A 19,654-nucleotide genomic window follows, 5' to 3' on the forward strand; every position below is an offset into this window, starting at 1 on the left:
ACACTTTATATATAATGCATAACAGTACAGGTATGTAAAATATGCAAAAATGCATATGTGTATATATATATATGCATTTTGCATATATATATATGTATGCATATATATGTACTTGCAGAACCATAAATACATATGGCTACACATACATAGAGAGGACTCTCTCTATATATATTTATGTGTGTATATATAGATATATTAATGCACATTTACCTAATTTACTGCCTCTCTACCCCACAGCTCAGGGCCAGTTTGCTGCAATCCACAGACCCCCTGTCATCAACCCCCTCCCCAACAACAAAGCAACACAAATACCTTTTAAATATTGCTCCTTTAATAATCTACATCCTGGTAGTTGCTCCAAGGGAAGACACAGCTGACAGGATTTTGATTCTGCCCCCGCATCTCTCCACATCAGTAATTCCTTATTGCTGCAGACTTCTCTAGCCCCCAGCTCCCGTAGGCCACGGTTAGATTTAATTCTGCTAATTATCTTAAATATAAAACATAACGCAACTGATCCCTTGACATTGCTGTAGTAATAAAAAATAGAAAAGGGAAAAAAAAAAAAGTTTGTATCCTTATTGCCAGTGTGTGTCAGTAACTGCTTTTCCCTTACAAAAGCCCTGCTCTGTGCGCTGGGGAAGGTGAACATTTCCCTTCCTGCTGAGGGCTGATCCCACGCCAACATGAAGTCAAATATTCCTCAGGCTGGAAAAAGGGGGATTTTAAAAAATGGTTGCAAGAAAAGCCCACCAGTTTCCTACTGTAAAACCAGTTCACAGTTCTTGGAAAGGGTCTGAGCAGTACAGTAGAGCTACATTTACTGAAAACTTCTAGTGCTGATAAAGTCCTTAAAAAAAAACCCCCAAAAAATTAACCCAAACCAACCCCAAATTAAATTAAACCGGGAGAGCCGGTAGGCAGGCGAGGAGGAGGAGGAAAAAGAGGAGGAAGAGAGGAAGAAGGAAGAGGATAAGGAGGAAGAAGAGAAGAAGGAGAAGGAAGAGGAGAAGAAGGAGGAGAGCACTCAGCGCTGCCTGGGGAGCGCAGGAGCCCCACGCTACAGTTAAGAAAAAAGGAAAACAAAAAATAAAATATATCCCTTAAAAAACATCCAGTTGGGGATTTGTTCCAGGCCGGGCAGTGAGGAGACCCCGAGCGTGAAGGCACAGCAGCGCGAAGGCAACGCGATGTGAGGAGCTCCCGCCAGCCCCGCCGGACACTCCCTGTACCCAGCTCCGCTAGGGCTGCAACGAGAAGGGGACAAAGGTCAGCACTCGAGCCAAGAACACCCACCCTGCCCGGGTCACAGCCCCCAGCCAGAACCCACCTCCCCTAGGCCGGGTTTCTGGGCAATAGGAGGTTTCTTGAGGATGCCTCGTCGCGGTGCTGGCGCTGGTTTGGTCTCCCCGTCCTCTGGAGAGTCGCCGCAGCCTCCAGCCAGGACGTAGTGCTGCTTCCTCAGCTCGCCCAGCCGCACCCGCTCGCCCTCCAGCCGCTTCTCCAGCTCCAGCACCTTCACCTGTGCCAAAAAACCACCCTGGAATCTGTGCTGGGGGCACAGAGACCCCCCTGTGTGGGTCTGGGTCTGTCTGCAGCCACACTGAATCCACCTCAGGGATGTACCTGTGTTTCCATCTCTTCCTTCTTCAGCTTGATGAGGGACATGCCCGAGAAGTCCATGGTGTCTGTGGAGAAAAGCAGGGCTCCTGCTGATTGCACCCTCACAGAGGACACTCACACACCAAAGCAGAGCTGGACAAACACCTCGGGGTGTTCCCCAGGCCAGAAGGGATGTGGGGTGGGTTTTTCTGTCTTTTCCTTGCAAAAAAACTCACCTTTCTCCTCAATCTGCTCTTGCCCTGACTTGGTGGAAGCCACCACATTTGCTGCCATCTCGTTGACGTTGCGTGAGCACTCCTGGAGCCTGGCCAGGTTCCTGCTGCTCTTCTCTGCTTTCACCTGCAACAAGCACGGGGATGGCTGTGGGTAACCACCATGACCCACCCAGGAGGTGCTCAACAGCTCCAGGGAGCCCCAGAGAGAGGCAAAGAGCTTTTGGGCATAAAAACCTGGGAGTGGAAAGGATGGATGGATGGATGGATGGATGGATGGATGGATGGATGGATGGATGGGAAGGTTTATCCTCAGTGATCCCATCATGGCCAGACAAGGTGATCCCTGCAAAGCCCTTCAGCCCCAGGGCACCAACCCAGCTCTGCTCCCACCTGTGCTGAGCACTTAGTGAAGACACAGCTCTGGTTTCTTAACTGGGCTCTTAATTTCAAACCCATCTGCTGTAAAAATCTGCATGGATCCCCCTCCCACCACACCTGCATCCCTGTGTGCTCACTGAAAACTCCACCCCTCACCTCCACCCACACCAGCAGGAAAGGTGGCAAGGACCAAAATCCATCATCCCCAATTCCAGCTCCTGCAGCTGCTTTTTTGGATTCTCGTTCATTATTAACATTTTCTTTACATAACCAGCTTGACAGGAGGAAGACAGGAGGTTCTACACATCTTCATTTCCAAGGCAAGCCTCAGGTGTGGGAATATTAATGCAGGTGAAGACACAGGGATTAAATTAATTGGAAAATAGCATGAGCTTCCCTGCTCTGGGAGGCTGCAGGATTGTGAGACAGGATGGCCACACATCTCTGGGCACACTGTGGGACAGAATGACCTACAGCTTGAGGTGACACCCTGAGGATCCTGCTGGGACACCCACCTTGGAGGCAGCCACCAGCTGGGCTGTGCTGGCAGCGATTTCATGGGAGCAGACGATCAGTTCCTCATATTTCCCTGTGTGCAGGACAACCCTGTCTGCAGATTCCCTGCATTGGGGGTTGGAAGGGAGAATGTGTTAGACTCTGCACGACAGAGCAAGTGCAGATTATTTATCTCCTGCTAATACCCTCAGAAATCAGCAGCTGGATCCAGCAGCTTCGTAATTACAGAATCATGGAATTGTTAAAGTTGGCAAAGACCTCTAAGATCTTTGATCCAACTGTTATTAAAGCTCATTTACAAAGCAATCAGTCCAAGCTGTGATCTGAGCGTTTTGGACAGAGGCAGGATTTTTTCATAATGGATAAGATTTTTAAAGCTTTGCCCAAAAGACCTCCCCACACACACTTCCTGCACTGGCACAGGGATCACCCTGCCCCAATCCCAACCATCCCATCTACAAGCATCTGAGCAGGAACCAGGATATGGGGGATTTGATTTCACACTTTGCAGACAGGGAGGAACAGCCATCCCTAGTTGGGATCTGGGCTACAATGCTCTATATGGAATTAGCAATGAGCCAAACTGAGGGTCCATAAAAAGTCAGCAAAGATCTCCATAAAGAGCCAGCAATGATGCTCCACAAAGAATTAGCAGTGGTGCTCCATGATGGCTAATCAGTGTGACACTTGGGATTATTGGGTGACAGGGAAGCATGAGCTTCCCTGGGAGCAGCACATGGAGCTGTGTCCCAGAGGAAGCTCCTGGTTGTACTCACACGAGCTGTGTGGCTCCCCAGCCCACGGCCTTGGAGGCAGAAATCAGCCCTTCTGTCCAGCGTGAGTTCTTGGCGTAAAACTCCTGAGTTGTTGCTGCCCCCTGTTGTTACGAGAATATTATGGCCTGTATTAACTTCTGTCTAATATACAACATATAAATCCATGTAAAATATCCATCTAAAGTGTAACAATATGTAAATTCATACATAAAGCCATAAATCAAGGGAATGACAGCATTTTTGTGTAAGAGTGAGGGACGACTTACCCGGCCACTTTCTACTATCTCCTTCTGTAGGTTCGTAGATGTTGTTACAAGAAGTCTAATAGCCTGGAATAGAGGAAAACAGATTTTGGGGTTTGATGGGGATCTTACAGAGGAGGATTGATGCTGCTGATGGTGGGAGGTTACAGTTCTCTGTACCCCAGACAGGTTTCTGTGGCACTGACCTTCATTAGATCTGTGCAGGAGTTCAGAATCCTGGAGGGAAACAAGAGAAAAGCATTCAGCATCCAGGAAAGTAGGCTTTGGCCTCAGAAAATGGGCCTTTTTTTGAGACCAGCCAGCCTGTTTTGGAGCAGAGCACACCCCAGCAGGGCATGGGGGACAAACCTGTCACACGTTCCTCCCCAAAACTCACCGTTCGTTCACTTCCAGCTTAACCCCAGAGCTCTCACTCCTAGCCTGGCTCATCATCTCCTGTTGGGAAACACAAGAGGAAGGGCTGGATGCCACATTGGGGCGAGAAGGGTGGAGGAGTGAAGGCCACCCTGCTGCCCCAAGGCTCCAGAATGACCCATCCTGCAGCTCTGCCTCACCTCTATCCTCCTGACAGCATCCTCAATCGCCTCTGAGGTGGAAGCCATCTCCTTCTCAACCATGTCCCCCAGCTCCTCCTGCTTAATGTCCAAGCTCTTGGGTCTCAGCTCCTGCCAGGGGAGGCAGCAGGTACAAGGAGGTTTTAGGCAGAGGGACAAAAGGGAATATTTATAAGGAATAACTACAAACCAAGGCATCTGATTCCTTTCCTCCCCTCACTAAATAATTAAAGCTGCAGGAGCAGCATTCTGCAAAGGTGAAGGCAAAGGTGCCACCAACTCACAGCAAACATGGCACAGGGACCTCAGAGGTAAGAAATGCCCCGAACCAAGGTGACAAAACTCCATCACAGGAGCAGTTTCTGCTCCAGAGGGCTCTGGAGAGCTGAACAGTGGTGTGAAGGAAAAGACTAATAGGTGCTTCATGACCAGAAATATCTGAAAGCTGGGAAGTTTCATCCCCCAGGGGTTACTGGGCTGAAAGACTTCAGCTGATTTGAGGATGACCAGCTCTGTGCACCACCAGGAAGGGTCTCAGTGCTCAGAAGCTGAGATGGCTCAAGAAAAGCACCACAACTTGTGGGTATGGAGGACAAACCCTCATGGCAGCCACGAGTGGGAAGGTGGCTGTGCTGGGCTCCATCTCCTACCTGGGCCAGCTGCAGGACTCCTCGCAGTGCTCGCCTCACTTCCCCCAGCTCGGCACAGCCCAGCCTCTGCCTGTCCTTCAGCTCATCCAGGTACTCCAGGCTCCGCTGGCCACACTCCCGGCACGTCTCCGTCAGCCCTGCAGAGAGCACAGATTGGTGCCAGACCCCTCACTGGGGCCCTTCATGCCAGCCCTGCCACCCTCCTCTTCCTCCTCCCCTCATCCACAGCTGACCACCAGCAGCATTCAGCACATTTCTTCTAGAAGATTACAAATGATTTTCCAGGAGCAATGTGATATTCCCAGCCCAGGAAGGGGCACTAGAGGGCAGGGAATGTCAGGGAGCATGGGGAATGTGCTGTCCTCGGTAAAATCTGTCCCTGGCAGAGGGGACTTTGGCATGGCCTCCCTAAAAAAACAGCCCCATGAGGAAGAATTCCCCCCAGCACCCCCTGCACTCACGGTCAGCATGGTCTGTGGGGGCCAGGTGGGATGTGGCACTGCCATTGACGATGGTGTCAGCCATCAGGTGTGCAAAGAGGGCCAGAGCCCCCACCAGCCCTGCAGCATCTGCCAAAGACAGCACAGGGTCAGGAGCTGCCAGCCCAGGGCACCCCCTGCCAGCTCCTGGGGGCTGCAGCCCATCCTCAAAGGCACTCCAGGATCAGTACAAGACTCAGAGATGTTGGGATTGACCCCTCCAGCTTGAACGAGCACACGGGAACCCCCCAAGCCCATCCGTGTCCCTCTGTCACCAGGGCATTGCCACTTGCTGATGGCCCCGGGGCAGCCAGGAGCTGCTGGATGGATGGAAAGAGAGCAAGCTGGGAGCAATGCCACCAATCCCAGCCCCAGGTACCTGCCATGGAGGCCACGTACTGCGCGTGCCCCTTCTCCAGGGCATCCGTGGACTCCAGCGCTGCCTGCGCCCGGCTCAGCAGGTAATCTGCAAGGAATTAAAATCTAACAGTTACTTTGTTAGCATGGCCAGTGTCTGCACCAGTGCTGACTGCATGAGGCAACACTGAATGGAAATGTATCCCTGGCCGGGGAACAGCACTAAAATCTGAGCAAAACAGTGCTGGATGTGAGAGCTAAAAATCTGTCCTGGAAGTCTGACCCTTGACGATGTTGGGCATGATGGAAAAAATGCCATGGGAGATCCAGGCATTTCCATGGATCCATGGAGATCTCCATGGGAGATCCTGAGATCCAGGAGGGAGAGGGCACAGTGCAGGACACACCTGGGGAGCTGGTGCAGCGCAGGTGCAGGGGGTCATCCAGCTTGGCCATGGCATCACGGAGGATGTCCTGGGCTTCCCTCACTGTCTCCTGCAGGACACCAAACTGGTCCTCCAGCAGCTTCTGCTGCAGGCTCTGCTCCTGGTTGCTCTGTGAGGCAGGAGGAACAGGTGAGTGGCACAATTACAACACAGGATCCCCATCACCAGCATATCCCCTGAGAGCCCCTTTACAGGATTATACCCAAGCACTGGTGGGGTATAAGCAATATCCCACCAGTCCATCAGCCAGCATCCCACCAGCCCTCTCACCCCGGTGAGCAGAGGGGCTGTGGGCTCCTCACACAGCACTGTACCTTCTCCAGGAGCCTGCCCTGGAGCTCTCGGATCTCCCTTGTGGCCCTGTCAGCCTCCTGGCTCAGCTGCAGCTCCTTCTCCTCGATGAGGCCACGTGTGGACAGCAGCTCACACTCCTTCTCGCTCACCGACCGCCTCAGCACCTCCTTCTCGGCATGCAGAGCATCCACCTGGGCACTGAGCTCCACACCTGCCTGCCATGGAGGGCCAGGATACCCTGTCACCCCCCTGTCACTGCTGTGAGCCCAACACACATGTCAGGGAGCTTTGGCCATGCCCAACTCGTGACACTGATGGGCTGTGACAGCTCCTCAGGCTGCTGGTGAAGCTCAGGTTCAGCAGTGGTGACAGCTCCATCACCTCTGACAAGGTTTGAGAGGCCCTGGGCTCTTGCTGCCCCCAAACCCCATACCTGCTTGGCGTGGCTGAGCGAGAGCTGCGCCTGCTCCAGCTCATCCCGACGGGCATCCAGCTCCTGCCTCAGCTGCTCCATCTGCACGCTCTGGTCCTCCAGCTGCAACCACACAGCGTGCCCAGGGCTCAGCCACGGCCCCACTCAGCACCAGCACACAGCAGGATGGAGGGAATGAACCCAGACATGTTTTGCAGGGAGGGGGTTTTGGGGTCTTGGGCAGGGGGTGTCTCCTGGAAGGGCTCCTTTTCCAATGCCATGAATTTTGGGAGCAGCCTCCAGCTTGAGTGCCAGAGAATGAAAGCACTGAAAGCCATCAATTTGCATTGTGGCATTTTCTTTGAGGGAAGAAAAGACAGATTTGGGCAAGAGGGAATGAAGACTATATTAACACCTTCCTGAAGAGCCAGGGCAACTCTTCCCTGGGTCAGAGACTGGCATCAACAATCACCCCTTTCCCCTGCACTCTGTGTTTCTCAGGCTGGGAAGGGCTCAGTGCTGGCAGGGAAGGATCTGCAGCTCACCTTCATCTCAGCCTCTCGCTTGACCTGCTCCACCTGAAATGCCAGCTGCTCCTTGACACGTGCCACCTCCTCCTGGCTCTGCTGTGTGACCGTCAGCTGCTTGGCAGTATCTGCATTCTGTGGGGGGACACACAGGGCTCACCTGGTGCCCTGAGTTGGGACCCTCACCATCCCCACACTCATTCCAACCAAATTCTGGCTCAGGGGATAGTTCCAAGATGCCTTTCTCACAGCTTTCAAAATGCTGGCTGCCAGTGGACATGGATTCAAGGGCTGCCCCCTGCCTGGTGCTCAGAGGGTGATGGGACCAATACAGGGGGACTGGGCAGGCATGAGCCACACCGGTGATGGCAGAGGGACAAAGGGACAAAAGCAAGACCAAAACACCCAAAGCAAAACCCAAAACAGGTGAGTGGTACAACTATATAGGGATATAGGATCTCCATCACCAGCATATCCCTTGAGAGCCAGCATTAGAGCCTAGCATCCCATGTCTGCTGGTACAAGTGATATCCCACCAGCTACATCAGCCACAAAAACCAGCAGAAACAGATCAAACAACCCCAAAACAGCAACAAAAACACCCAAAGAGACCATGCTAGAAGAGAGAAAAAGTGTCCAGCTCTGCCCTGGATACCCCAACCCCAAACCTGAGGGATTTAATGCCAGGACAATGTCAGTCCCTGCCTGCACAGGCAGCAGTGTTACCTTCCTCAGGAGCTCAGCGTGGGTGTTGATGAGCTCACTGTGCTTCTCCTTCAGCTTCGTGTAGCGGATCTCGGTGGCATTGGCCTTCTCTGCAGGGGTGAGAAACCCTCAGTGGCTGCAGCCAGAGCATCCCAAACCCCTGGGCACCAAAGGACACCTACTTTCAGCCTCAGCACAGAGTCGCTGTGACCTGTCACTGTCCTGCTTCACCCTCTGCAGCCTCTCCAGCTCGTCCCGCAGCTGCTCGTTGTCCACCAGTGCCTTCTGCTTCTGCTTGCGCTGCTCCTCCACTTCTCCCTCCAGGCTGTTCACCTGTGCCTTGAGCTGGGTGATGTAGCGCTGTGCCTGTGGGGAATCACCAGGCACTGGGGCTCTGCTCTCCCCAGTGCACCTATCCAGCTGCCCTGCTGCAATTTGGGCAAAGCACTGGACACCAGGACCCTGCTCTTGCTGCACCCTCCAGGGTTTCCACACCACAGCACCAAAACCCACCCCGTTCTCCCACACCAGCTGCTCCCCGGCCAGGCTTTACCTCCAGCTTGATCTTCTCCATCTCTGCACGGAGCGTGTCCACCTCCTTCTTCAGGCTCTCAATCTGTGCATCCCTGTGGAGAAAGGCAGGTTGGTCCCATGCAGCAGCAGCCACTCGGCCCTGCTGTCACCCTGCCATACCTGTCATCCCAAACGCCGTTGGGTGGCCCGAAGGTTTGCTCAAACAGATCCGACGTGATCTGGGGAGGACAGAGGGTGCTGAGCTGAGCCAGGACACAGGAGCCTGACCCCATCCCAGCCTTGAGCCCCCACCTGAGGCTCTGTGGAAGTCGTGCTGATCTCAATGAGGTTCTCTGGCTCCTCATCCTCGGGGGCTTCCTCGGGGATGACGACCACTGGCTTCACGTGCTCGGCCAGCGCGGATGCCCGCAGGAAGTTTGGGGGGCTCTGTAGGGACAGGGAGTCTTTGCAGCCTTGCCATGGGGTTCAGGAACCACAGCAGAGTGCCAAGGGAAGGGAGGCAGCCAACCCTGTGCTGCTGACAGGGCCAGAGGGTCCCTCTGCAGAGTCCCCAGACCCCAAACCCATCCATGGGGTCACCCACAAGCTCTCCAGAGCAGCACACCAAATCCTGCCATACCTCCGGCAGGCGAGGGATCTGAATGAGCCGCTTGAAATACAGCATGTCAGATGCCTTCTTAAAGAAGTTTTTGAGGCTAGAGGGGAGGGAAAGACAAAGGGGAGATGAGAGGGGGTTTGGCAGGAGGGAGGGGACCCCACGACCCCACCTGGGCCCTGGTTACCTGCGGAACTGCTCGTGGAAGCGGTCCCGGTGACCCTGCAGGGTGTCAGCTGGCAGACCTGGGTGAGAGGGGACATGTGTGACTGATCTGGGGCTGCATGTGTTCACCTGCACCCAAACCCCTCCTCTCCAAAAAGCCAGTGGGGTAAAAGCCAGGTGGGAGCAGGATGAGAGGAGTCAGGATGGGAGTGGGGTGTTCCCATCCCCGGCATAGGGACCAGGGATGCAGCACAGGGAGATGTGGGTGTGGGAACTCCAAAATACCCACGCAAGGCCACTGGCACTGCACTGCCCAGGGATCCCATGCAGGGGGCTGGCAGGCCAAGGCACGTGGGTTTGAATTAATCAAGGCCAAGTCCCTCTAATTCCTTTATCTGGAATACCTATGAGGGATGGAGCAGCCCCTAGAGCCCAGTGGGGATACAGGGACATGGCAATGGATGCCTCAATCCACACCAGCCTCATCCCCAAGAGCAAAGCCCACCCTGGGAAAACACCAGCACAGAGCACAGCCCCAGAACTCACAGGAGTGCAGCTTGAACATTAACTTGACGGAGTAGTGGTAGAGGTGGCTGCAGTCCTGGATGACCTGGATGAGGGGGGCCAGGCGGCACTGCACCGCCGACATCTGCGACACAGCCATGGAGGTGTTGAGCTGCCTGAAAACTGAGGGGGTGCTGTGTTTGCAGAGCTGCCCGTGCCCGGAACGCCGCTTGATCATTAACCACGGTGGATGTGGGGCACGGGGAAATGCCAGGGCTGCTGCCCTGAGCAGAGACAGCCCTGCTCCGAGCAGCAAAAACACCCAAAGGGATTACACTGGCAGAGGGAAGGAGTGCTCAACTCTGCCCTGGATACCCTGACCCCAAAAAGGAGAGACCGAACCCCAGATTGCTGCCCTCGAGCTGCTGCTGCACAACACAGCTGGGGAAAGTGAGAGGTTTTGCTCCATTCTATTTAATCATGCAAGGATCTGGGAGAGGATCCCAGGGCAGGGGACAAGCCTGCCGGCACCACAGCCTCGCCTGCCCCTGCTCGGAAACAGATCCCTTCCCTTGGCAGGGATCCAGGCAGCATATCCACCCTGGCTTCTTCCCCGCTCAGCTTTAAAGTATTTATGAATATAAATTCTCTGTATAACTGGGTCAGGAGGAGAAGCAGGAGGCTGTCGGGAGCCGGGAGCACGGTCTCTCCCGCTGTGCCCTGTTTTCCAGGGCAGCTCCGTGCTCTTGACTCTCGACAGAGGAAGAATCTGCCACCTCTCTAAGCCATCTAAAAATTCCTGAGGAGGTGAGAGACACGAGCAGGGGCCTCCAGCCCTCCCTGGAGGCATTTCAGTGAGGGGAAATGAGTCTTTAAAAAGAAGTATAGCCCCATCCTCTGCTGCAGGGGGACAGAAAGGATTTGTATAATGCATATGATTAATGTGGTTGTACAAAGAAGAAATGAAAATGTATTTCAGAGCAGCTCTGAAAACAACTCTCTGCCTCACTCAGGTGGGCTCAAAGCAGCCACATTCCCTAAATATTTTCTACAACTACCTCTACAGAGCTTCAACAGGGGAATCCAGCTGAGAAACAACCTCAGAAACCCCATGGGAGGAGGAGGAGGGACCTGAGCCTCCAACCTCAGCCTCCCGGAACTTCATTCCCGACCAAAGAGCGAAACTATTGCTCAAGAGCCCCGGGGCGAGCGGGAGGGAGGGAGGGACCTGCCCCTGCCGCCTCCTCACCTGACTCCGACAGCTTCAGCTCGCAGTCCAGGTAGTCAAACAGCTCGACCGTCAGCTGGAAGCTGCCAAAACAAACCAAAACTCCATCACTTGACACCAGAGACATCTTTGCTCCAGCTGCTTGTGTTCATTGACAGTCCTCATGAAGGCAAAGGGCTCCAACTGACAAGAATTTAGGGCTTTTTCTCCCTGAATTTACACCCCACAGTGCTCTGTGGGAGCAGGAGGAATCTGGCACCATCCAAACAATTCACAAAACCCTGGTGGCTGCCCCATTCTGGAGTGGTTTCCGTGGCAGGACACTGCCAGCAGGGTGTCACAGAGCTGGTGACCACGCTCCAGGCCCTGCCAGGACACTCACATGTTGTTCACATCTGTCCCTGCAGTCTTTTCCAGCACCTCATCCGACACTTCAAGGCCCGGGGGGAACTCAGGATGCTTTGGAAAAGGAAGGAAAAAGCCATCAGTCGCTGCTAATGCTCCTGCTGGTGGGAATATCCCCTCGTTCCAGTGGTGCTGGGGTGGCAGAGGGTCTCACCTTGACATGGAAGGAGATCTTGGTGAGGAGGAGCCGTGTATAGATGCTCACCAGCTGCCCATACCTGTCGTGCAAATGGCCCTGTGGAGACACAAGGGGAGACATGGGGGATCCAGCAATGTGGCCAAATCCAGCAGATCCCACACCAGCCAGGGAATCTGCATCAGCCCTGTGACTCCACCACAGACACAACCATCACCCAAAGGGAGCAGAGACAGCAGGTTATTCCAGGCAGTGCTCTACCCTCTCTGTGCCCACTGTGTTCCTCAGCATCAACCTCCAAACCCCCCAGGAGGCACAAACCTCCACTCTGCCCCACTCACCCACAGGTCCCCTGTCTCTCGGATGTTGCTGCGGTACCTCTGGCAGTCCTGGAGGACCTGGGGACAAAAAAAGGAGGGATGTGATAGAGTGTGGCTGGCACGAGTGCTTGCCTGCCTGCCCTGATACTGAGGAAGAGGCAGGATCCAGCCCCTTACACCACTCCAGCTCTGGGAGAAGTTCCAGCCTTTCAGTGGCACCCAAAGGTTGGGGCTTTGCATGGAGAAGTTTCAAAGATGCAAGACAACAGATCCCCACAGCCCTGCAGCCTAGGAATGGCATATGGGGCAGGGAAGGGAACCCACCCTCTGTGCAGAGTGATGTTGGCAAGAGCCAAAAATTTCCCCCTGGCAGTGAAGCAGGAGGGACATTCCAGAAGGGACACTCACGTTGGGGTGGCCATCGCGCAGGACCTTGTGCAGGACATGGCAGAACTTCCAGCTGAGGATGGCACTGCTGGGCAGGGGCAGCCCGATGGCATAGGACCAGAAGGTGAACGCTCCCTTCTCGTGGTGTGTGCCCAGGATGATCCCTTCCAGGGCAGTCAAGGATACACATGGAGCAGGGGCAGGCTGGGCTGGGGACACTTCTTGTTCCACTTTCATTGGAAAAGGGACACACTCTGGGTGCCTTGTGAGCACAGAGATCACCAGCACGGTGCTGCACCCCCAGATAAACCCTCATGCATCATTTTTGGGTGCACCTCCCCCTGCCAGGGGCACACCAGGGCCCTCTGCATTTTGCTGCCAAAGAAATGCAATTTTACTGCACTGCTCTTGTCTGCCTTCTCCCTGATGGATGAACCTACGTGATGCCACCACCCAACCAAGCTCTGCATGGATTGATCTCTCTGTCTCCCAGATCTCCTGTGGCTCCAGCATCATAGGTGACACCCCCACAGCCCAAACTCCTCCGTGCTGTCCTGGCTATCCCTTCCAAGGGAAAGGATACGGCGGGCATGTTTCTCCTTCACTGGTGCTTCCTGTGTGTTTATGGCTTTGCTGATGCTGATGGCCTGCAAGAGGAAGGGAGAGAGAGGCTGTCAGACATGGTGTGACCCCCATGGCTACCCCGACACCCTGAAGTGCAGTGCTGGTGCTTTTGGGGAATACCCTGACTTTTAGAACACATTTGTCACCTCAAAGTAATTCGTAACACATCAGAATAGGCCTTTTTATCCACGAAAAAAAGCATCCATTAAATCCCCCATCCCCAGCAGGATCTGCCAGAATCTGACCACTACCGCCAGTGCTCCCGGCTGTCCCTGTCCCAGGAAACCAATTTTTGCATTTTTGCAGCCTGAACTCAGCACTGTGCCTGGGGAACATTAAAGCACAACAGTGAGATGCCAAATTCCAGGGTTGTTTGTGTAATCACAAGGAGCTTTTGAACCATGGGGGAGTGGTTTGGGTTCTTTGAGGATGCTGCTGCGCGCAAACAGCACGTGGGGAAATGCAGCCCCCAAGCAAGGAGGGAGTGGCAGCCTCAATGCCCAACTTGATGGAGCAAAAATCCAGAGCAATGTGATTAGCAGAGGAGGATTATCTATATTTTGATGTGTTTGATCACAGCACACTTTGAATTATGAGTTTGTTCCAAAAGATGAGCCCAGACAGGGGTCGGGTGCGTTTCTCACGTGTCAATGGGATGTAAAACCGAGTAGCTGTTTTGATGAGGAACTTCCTCCTCCTCACCAGACTCAACTGAGCTGCTTCACCCTCGCAGGAGCTGTGCCTGTGTCCATGAGCCCTCTGTCACCAGCAGAGGAAAAAGGTCCCAGCTGGAAAGGCAGGAAGCAGCCCTGCTGCCAGCACTTGTGCCGGAAGAGAAACTCGGTCCCTCCCTGCAGCTCCACAGCCCTAAAGCCTTATAAAAATCCGATCTACCTGCCCAGGAAAGCACCTGCTTCCACGTGGCTGCTTGTCCAGGTACGCCTCCGAAATGAGGTGCATTCCTGGAGGAGGAGGAGGAGGAGGAGGAGGAGGAGGAACCTGACGCCGAGTTATCAAGTGCTCCTGACTTATGCAGCAGGAACCCAACGCTGAAAGAGCAATGCCAAAGGTGTCCACGCACCAAATCCACCCCAAAAGTCCAGAACAGCTGCCCACGAACTGGCCACGACAGCGACAAAAGCACTGTGAATCATCCCAAAGAGTGAACCTGTCCCAAAGCTGATAAGCCCAGCTGCTGGGGAGAGGGGAATGGCTTTGCCTTTCCCGCCCCGGGAGAGCCCCGGTGTTACCCTGCCATGTGGGGCCGTAAAGCAGCAGCGGAGCTAAGCCGGTGACTTGCTGTAATCCTCTTATCCCCAAAGGTTAACGAGCCTGGAGTGCCCGGGAACAGGCACTTGCAGCACAGCTGCCTCTCCCCGAGTGCCTTCAAAGCCACCCAACAGCCTGGAGCTGGCAGAGGCTGCTGCCCTCGATGGCAGCTTGGCCGGAGAGATGTGCCACAGGTCCTCGGGAGTGCCAGCACCTCCCAGGCTGACACCAAAGGGACGGGATGGTGACAGAAAGGAAGGCTTAGCACAGACCAGGGAGCAACCAAAGCGAGGCGAGGTTTGGAAATCTTGCAGTGAAGAGCTGCTGAAGGAGTTACTGTATCTTTACTGAGGTGTTTTACACAGGGGGAGTGGGGAAGATACATTTTCCAAACCTGGAGTTTTGCTGCCTGCCCTAAGACATGCTCATCCCAGCCCATCCGTGGAACCCAAGCCCCACAGGGGCAGGAAGAGGCACAGCCAGAGGGGTCAAAGTGTGAGATGAAGGCAGACCCCTAAAAAAGGAAATGTTGTCCCCTATATCCAGGGACAGCACCTCAGCTGCTCTGTTGGCTGGGACCAAAACAGAGCTGTAATTCCTATTGGCATTAGTGGTTTTATTGCATTTATTGCCCTTAGTCTCACTGTTTGCCTGACCAGCCAAAATTCAGCCCAGGAGCTGCTGGAGAGGTTGGTCTCATCCTTGGTGATCCAGTGCAGAGGTTTGACTGAGCTGTTTTATGTCCACCACAAGGACTGGACCCATGCAGGGGCAGCCCCAGCCCACCCACAGCACCACCATGGGACACTGTGTCCAGCGTGGTCCCAAATAAACCATGGTGACACAGAACCAATGCCAATCCCTCAGGACTGCTGGCTCAGGTGAGCTTTCACTGCCTCCAAACATCAGGCTGGCCAGGAGATCCAGGAAAATGGGATAGTGGGACCAGGGATGGGCATGGGGTGATGCTGCAGCCTGGGACATGAGTGCCATCAGGATGTCCCTGCTGACTGCCTGGCAAAGTTGGGCTGTGGTGCACTGGCTCTGAAATGGGGAGATTCACCTTTGACCCAACCTCTTGGGACACCACTGGCACGTCCGGAGATGGGCAGGTCCTGGTTGTCACTACAGCTGCCTGGCCAAAACTGTGATGCAACCTGTGGACTGTTCCCCATCCCTGACAGGCACCAGGGTGAGGGGCCAACCCCAAAACCTGCCTGGCTGTGGGTTGTGGGAACCCACAGGGGTGCAGCCCCAATGCTTTGCTCACAGCCTGCACGTACCAAGCCGGTGACTAAAGCTGGGATCAAAGCGCCCAAATGAAGGAGCACAGTTTACATCCACCCTTTCTTTCCAGGCTGCTTTTAATTAGGGCTGATCCTCCCGCCCACGGCTCCCCGGAGCCCCGGCACCCCACGGGGTCACAATCCCCACCTGGCAGGTGGATGCCAGGTCCCAGCACGATGCCACAGCAAGGAGAGATCTTTTGGCAGCAGGACATGGAGCTGGAAACCTCCCTGGCCAGGCAGCACGAGGGCTGTCAGAACAGCTGAGCTACAAACGGCTGCTCAAGAGCTCCCAAATTACACCAAGAAAACACCACTTGGCAGTCACACACAATGTAATCCTGCAGGTTTCAGGGCTCACTGGATTTTTAACCTTTTTGTTTGATAAAAGCAAAAACTGGCAGCAGGAAAGGGCAAGTTTTCCTCTTTCCAGGCTGCTGAGTGAGCTCCTGCTGCAGGGTGGTGATTTCCTACTTCCCACGCATGGCTGCTCCACGGGGGACATCTACATCACCCCGACACAAGACCTGGAAAAGCATTTTCAGGGAAAGCAGGTGACCTTCATGTCACCCACGAGGACCTGGGATCACAGCAGGGTCAGCAAGCCCTGTCTGTAGCCACAGGCATCACTCAGACCCTCACTGAGGAAAAGGTGGTGGGGCTCTGGATTTCTGCAGCATCGGTTTCCAGGGTGGTAACAGAACCCTTGGGCAGTGGGGGAGATGTGCCACCAGCACCCCCATGACACAGAGATGAGGAGGGGATGTGCCACCAGCACCCCCATGACACAGAGGTGAGGAGGGGATGTGCCACCAGCACCCCCATGACACAGAGGTGAGGAGGGGATGTGCCACCAGCACCCCCATGACACAGAGATGAGGAGGGGATGTGCCACCAGCACCCCCATGACACAGAGGTGAGGAGGGGATGTGCCACCAGCACCCCCGTGACACAGAGGTGAGGAGGGGATGTGCCACCAGCACCCCCGTGACACAGAGGCGACTGGCAGCCAGCTCGGCAGCTGCTATAATTAGAGGTAAAAGGCAATAAAAAAGATCAATACCCACGTTCTGACACGGAACAGTTCTGCTCTCACTGAAGCACCACTAGAGAAACCACATCAGGATAAAGCATCTTCAGGACAGTTTTTAGTAGTTGCTGGAGAAAAGGTCAGTTCTGGGCAGTGGATGTGACTGTCAGCTGGCAAGCCTGGGGTTGGAGAGCTAAAAGCTCTAATGGAGAGCAACAAACTCTTTGCCCTGTATGTCTCTGCCCACAGCATCCCTGTGACTGAGTGGATTTCCAGAGCACAAGTCCCAGTGAAAAGCCCAAAATGCCCTGGAAGGGTGGGAAGGAGGAGGGATCTGCTCCTGCCTGGCCGGCACGGGCAGCCCTTGGGCACACGGGGCAGCGCTGCCCCCGCCGCGATAATTTATCAGCAGTGCCCAGTGGGACGACTGAAGGAGACGCGTCCAGATGGAACCGGAATTGCCGGTTTTCTCGTGTTGCTCCCCAAACCCAACAAGCTCCGTTTCCTACTCAGCACCGTGACCCTGCGAGGCCTGAAATTCCCACCTGCCTTCGCTGGCACTCTCCGGGGCCAAACCAGCCCAGAGGCTGAGGAAGGAACAGCAAAGCAAAGGGGCAAAGGGGAAAACATCTGCGATGAATGCACAGCTTGCAAAAGCAGAGGGGTCAGAGGAGGATTGCGGGAGGGCACTGTTATTTTTGCTGGGGCAGCAGCGAGCCCGTCACTCTGTCCACCCCTTTGCCCATCCCGTCTGAGTACTTCGTTTCCCACCAGCCATATGCCAGCCCCATCAGTACCCAACCATTGCCCGCCCCGTGCGGGCCACAGTTCTACGGACACTCCGGCCAAGCCGGACACGGTGGGGCACCAACGCATTTGGGCTTTGCTTCCTTCCACTCTGCCACGCTCCGTGGGTGCAGACACCTCGCGGATGACCCTCAGAGCCGCGGGGCAGGAGGGAACCCAGCCGCGGTGCCAAACAGCCCTCGGTGCGGCTGGGGCCGGAGCCCGGCAGGGATGCGGAGATGCCCATTCCCGGAACCCCCGGGCCCCGCTGCGCTCCCGCCGACACCGTAAAACTTTCCCGGTGTGCTCCCGGCCGTGTTTACCTGCGATAAGGCCCGGGAGGTGCGGGGGGGCGCACCCGGGAGGAGCGGGGCCCTCCTGCCCGCGGGGGCGGCGGCGCACCGGGGGCTCGGCGGCGGTGCCGGGGCGGGGGCGGCGGGACGGGCGGGTGCCCACGCGGGACAGTCCCGCGGCCGCGGCGGGAGGAAGCGGCGGCGCAGGTGGGGGCGGGGAGCGCGCGCCGCTCCGGCACCGGGGACGGACGGGCGGACACGGGGACGGACAGAGGGACGGCGGCCGCGATGCCCCACCGGGGCTTCCCCGGAGCCCGGCGGGGACCCGCGCCCCCCATCCCGTCCCATCCCATCGCCCGAGAAGCCCCCACGCCCAGCGCGCCCCGAGGCGATGCCCGGCGGAACGGGCCGGCCCGCCCCCTCCCCGAGCCGGGAGCAGAACCGGGGCTAGAACCGGGACCGTAACCGCGGCCGGTCCCGCAGCACCGCCCCCCCTCCCGCCGCCCTTGCCTGGCTCTTGTCGAACTGCTCCCGCTCCGCCTCCAGGCTGTGCCCCCCGCGGCGGCTCAGCACCCGAGCCGGCACGCTCTTGATGCTGTTCATGGCGGGCCGCGCTCGGGGCTCCGCGCTCCCGGCTCCGCGCTCCGCGCTCGGGGCTCCGCGCTCCGGGCAGGCAGCGACCGGCGCCGCCCGCCGCCCGCCCCTCCCGGCCGCGCACTGCGCCGCGCGCCGCCGCGCCCCCGCCGGCCGCGACCGGAACTGCACCGCCGCTCCCCCCGCCGGCAGGTGGGACCGCGCAGCCCCCGGGGCGACACGGACACCGGGATGCCACACGGACACGGACACCGGGATGTCACACGGACACGGACACGGGACACGGGACACAGACACCGAGATGAGACACGGGACACGGGACACGGGACACGGGACACGGGACACGGACACGGAGAGGCGACACGGGGCAGGGGATACATCCCTAAGCGGCCCCCGGGGGGCACCGAGCACCGAGGTGATTCCCCAGCTCAGGGAACACCAGGAACCGCCCGCACCGTCCCTTCTCAGTGCCCATCTTCAGCCCTCTCCCAATGCACCTGCACACACACGCAAAGCTCATGCCGAGGCCCGGAGCTCCACCACCACCTTCCCGTTAGGAAAGTCAAAGAGCGGAGCTCGCACCCACCCTGCGGAAAGGCCGCGGCTGAACAGAAGCTTTGTTGTCTTTAAATAATAATTCAGTCCAAGGATACAATAGCAAAGGGCTCCCTGGAGTATTTGAGCTGCTTCCAGAAATAAGGCTCTAAGTTTGAAGCGTTTCCATAAGAGCCTCAGAGTGTGGTCAATAATACAGCTGCATTTTAAGTCACTTAATGCTGAATAAATTAACCCAATTATTCCCCTTCTTCCCATTCCACAAATCCAGGGCAGCCCCAACACAAAATCCTAAGGCTCTGCAGATTCTTGATGCATCGCCTGAGCTCACTTTTCTATATTGATTTTAAAGCCATCATTTTAAACTCTCAAGGGGTTTAAACTCAGTGACTTCATCCAGTAACCTGAAACACATTTAAACCAGAACACGCAGCTCCTGCTTGGAAGTTGCACCAATTTCTCTGAGTAGCTGCTGGACAGCTTCAGGGTGAGCATCATGGCATTGTTATCATTGGCTTTTTAGGGGGAGTTTTGTCATACTCACAGCAGGAGATTCTGAGGATGGAGCCTGAGCAGGTTCTGTGCAGGTAGAGGAATAAATACACTGTAAAGGCTTGAGGAAACTTGGAAAGAGCTGGAGCAGCTGAGCTTCCCTCTCTGGGTAACGCTGGCAAGCAACATGGAAAGAGTCTGGAGAACAGCAGCTCTGGTCAGAATTGGTCACCTAATTCTGGGGCCATTAATACCT

The 19,654-nt window shown here is 55.7% G+C and overlaps 1 protein-coding gene across 1 annotated transcript; it reads right to left on the reverse strand.

The window, feature by feature from the left end:
• Positions 1 to 309: 309 nt before the first annotated feature.
• On the reverse strand, positions 310 to 18,465 carry HIP1R (huntingtin interacting protein 1 related). The gene is made up of 32 exons (XM_085075464.1): positions 18,268 to 18,465; positions 13,053 to 13,116; positions 12,491 to 12,633; positions 12,104 to 12,160; positions 11,781 to 11,861; positions 11,604 to 11,680; positions 11,243 to 11,304; positions 10,036 to 10,176; positions 9,512 to 9,569; positions 9,349 to 9,424; positions 9,021 to 9,155; positions 8,889 to 8,947; positions 8,749 to 8,821; positions 8,378 to 8,561; positions 8,217 to 8,305; positions 7,509 to 7,625; positions 6,985 to 7,086; positions 6,572 to 6,766; positions 6,219 to 6,366; positions 5,834 to 5,920; positions 5,437 to 5,544; positions 4,976 to 5,112; positions 4,326 to 4,436; positions 4,148 to 4,206; positions 3,957 to 3,987; positions 3,775 to 3,837; positions 3,509 to 3,609; positions 2,732 to 2,837; positions 1,839 to 1,962; positions 1,627 to 1,688; positions 1,331 to 1,522; positions 310 to 1,247 (listed from the first exon to the last, which is right to left on the reverse strand). The coding sequence occupies exons 1-32, from the start codon at positions 18,358 to 18,360 to the stop codon at positions 1,242 to 1,244; spliced, it is 3,141 nt and encodes a 1,046-aa protein (XP_084931590.1). The 5' UTR covers positions 18,361 to 18,465; the 3' UTR covers positions 310 to 1,241.
• Between the last annotated feature and the right edge of the window lie 1,189 nt (positions 18,466 to 19,654).

This window comes from Lichenostomus cassidix, chromosome 15 (genome assembly GCF_008360975.1).
Source record: "Lichenostomus cassidix isolate B80296 chromosome 15, HeHo_3.0, whole genome shotgun sequence".
NCBI lineage: Eukaryota > Metazoa > Chordata > Aves > Passeriformes > Meliphagidae > Lichenostomus > Lichenostomus cassidix.

What these genes read in the sequence shown, in the direction of transcription:
- HIP1R (XM_085075464.1), bottom strand. Translation starts at nt 18,360, where the DNA reads ATGAACAGCATCAAGAGCGTGCCGGCTCGGGTGCTGAGCCGCCGCGGG. An exon ending in GAGAGACAGGGGACCTGTGG is followed by an intron (nt 11,862 to 12,103) that starts GTGAGTGGGGCA and finishes GTGTCTCCACAG; the next exon opens with GGCCATTTGCACGACAGGTA. An exon ending in AGGAAGAGATGGAAACACAG is followed by an intron (nt 1,523 to 1,626) that starts GTACATCCCTGA and finishes TTTTTGGCACAG; the next exon opens with GTGAAGGTGCTGGAGCTGGA.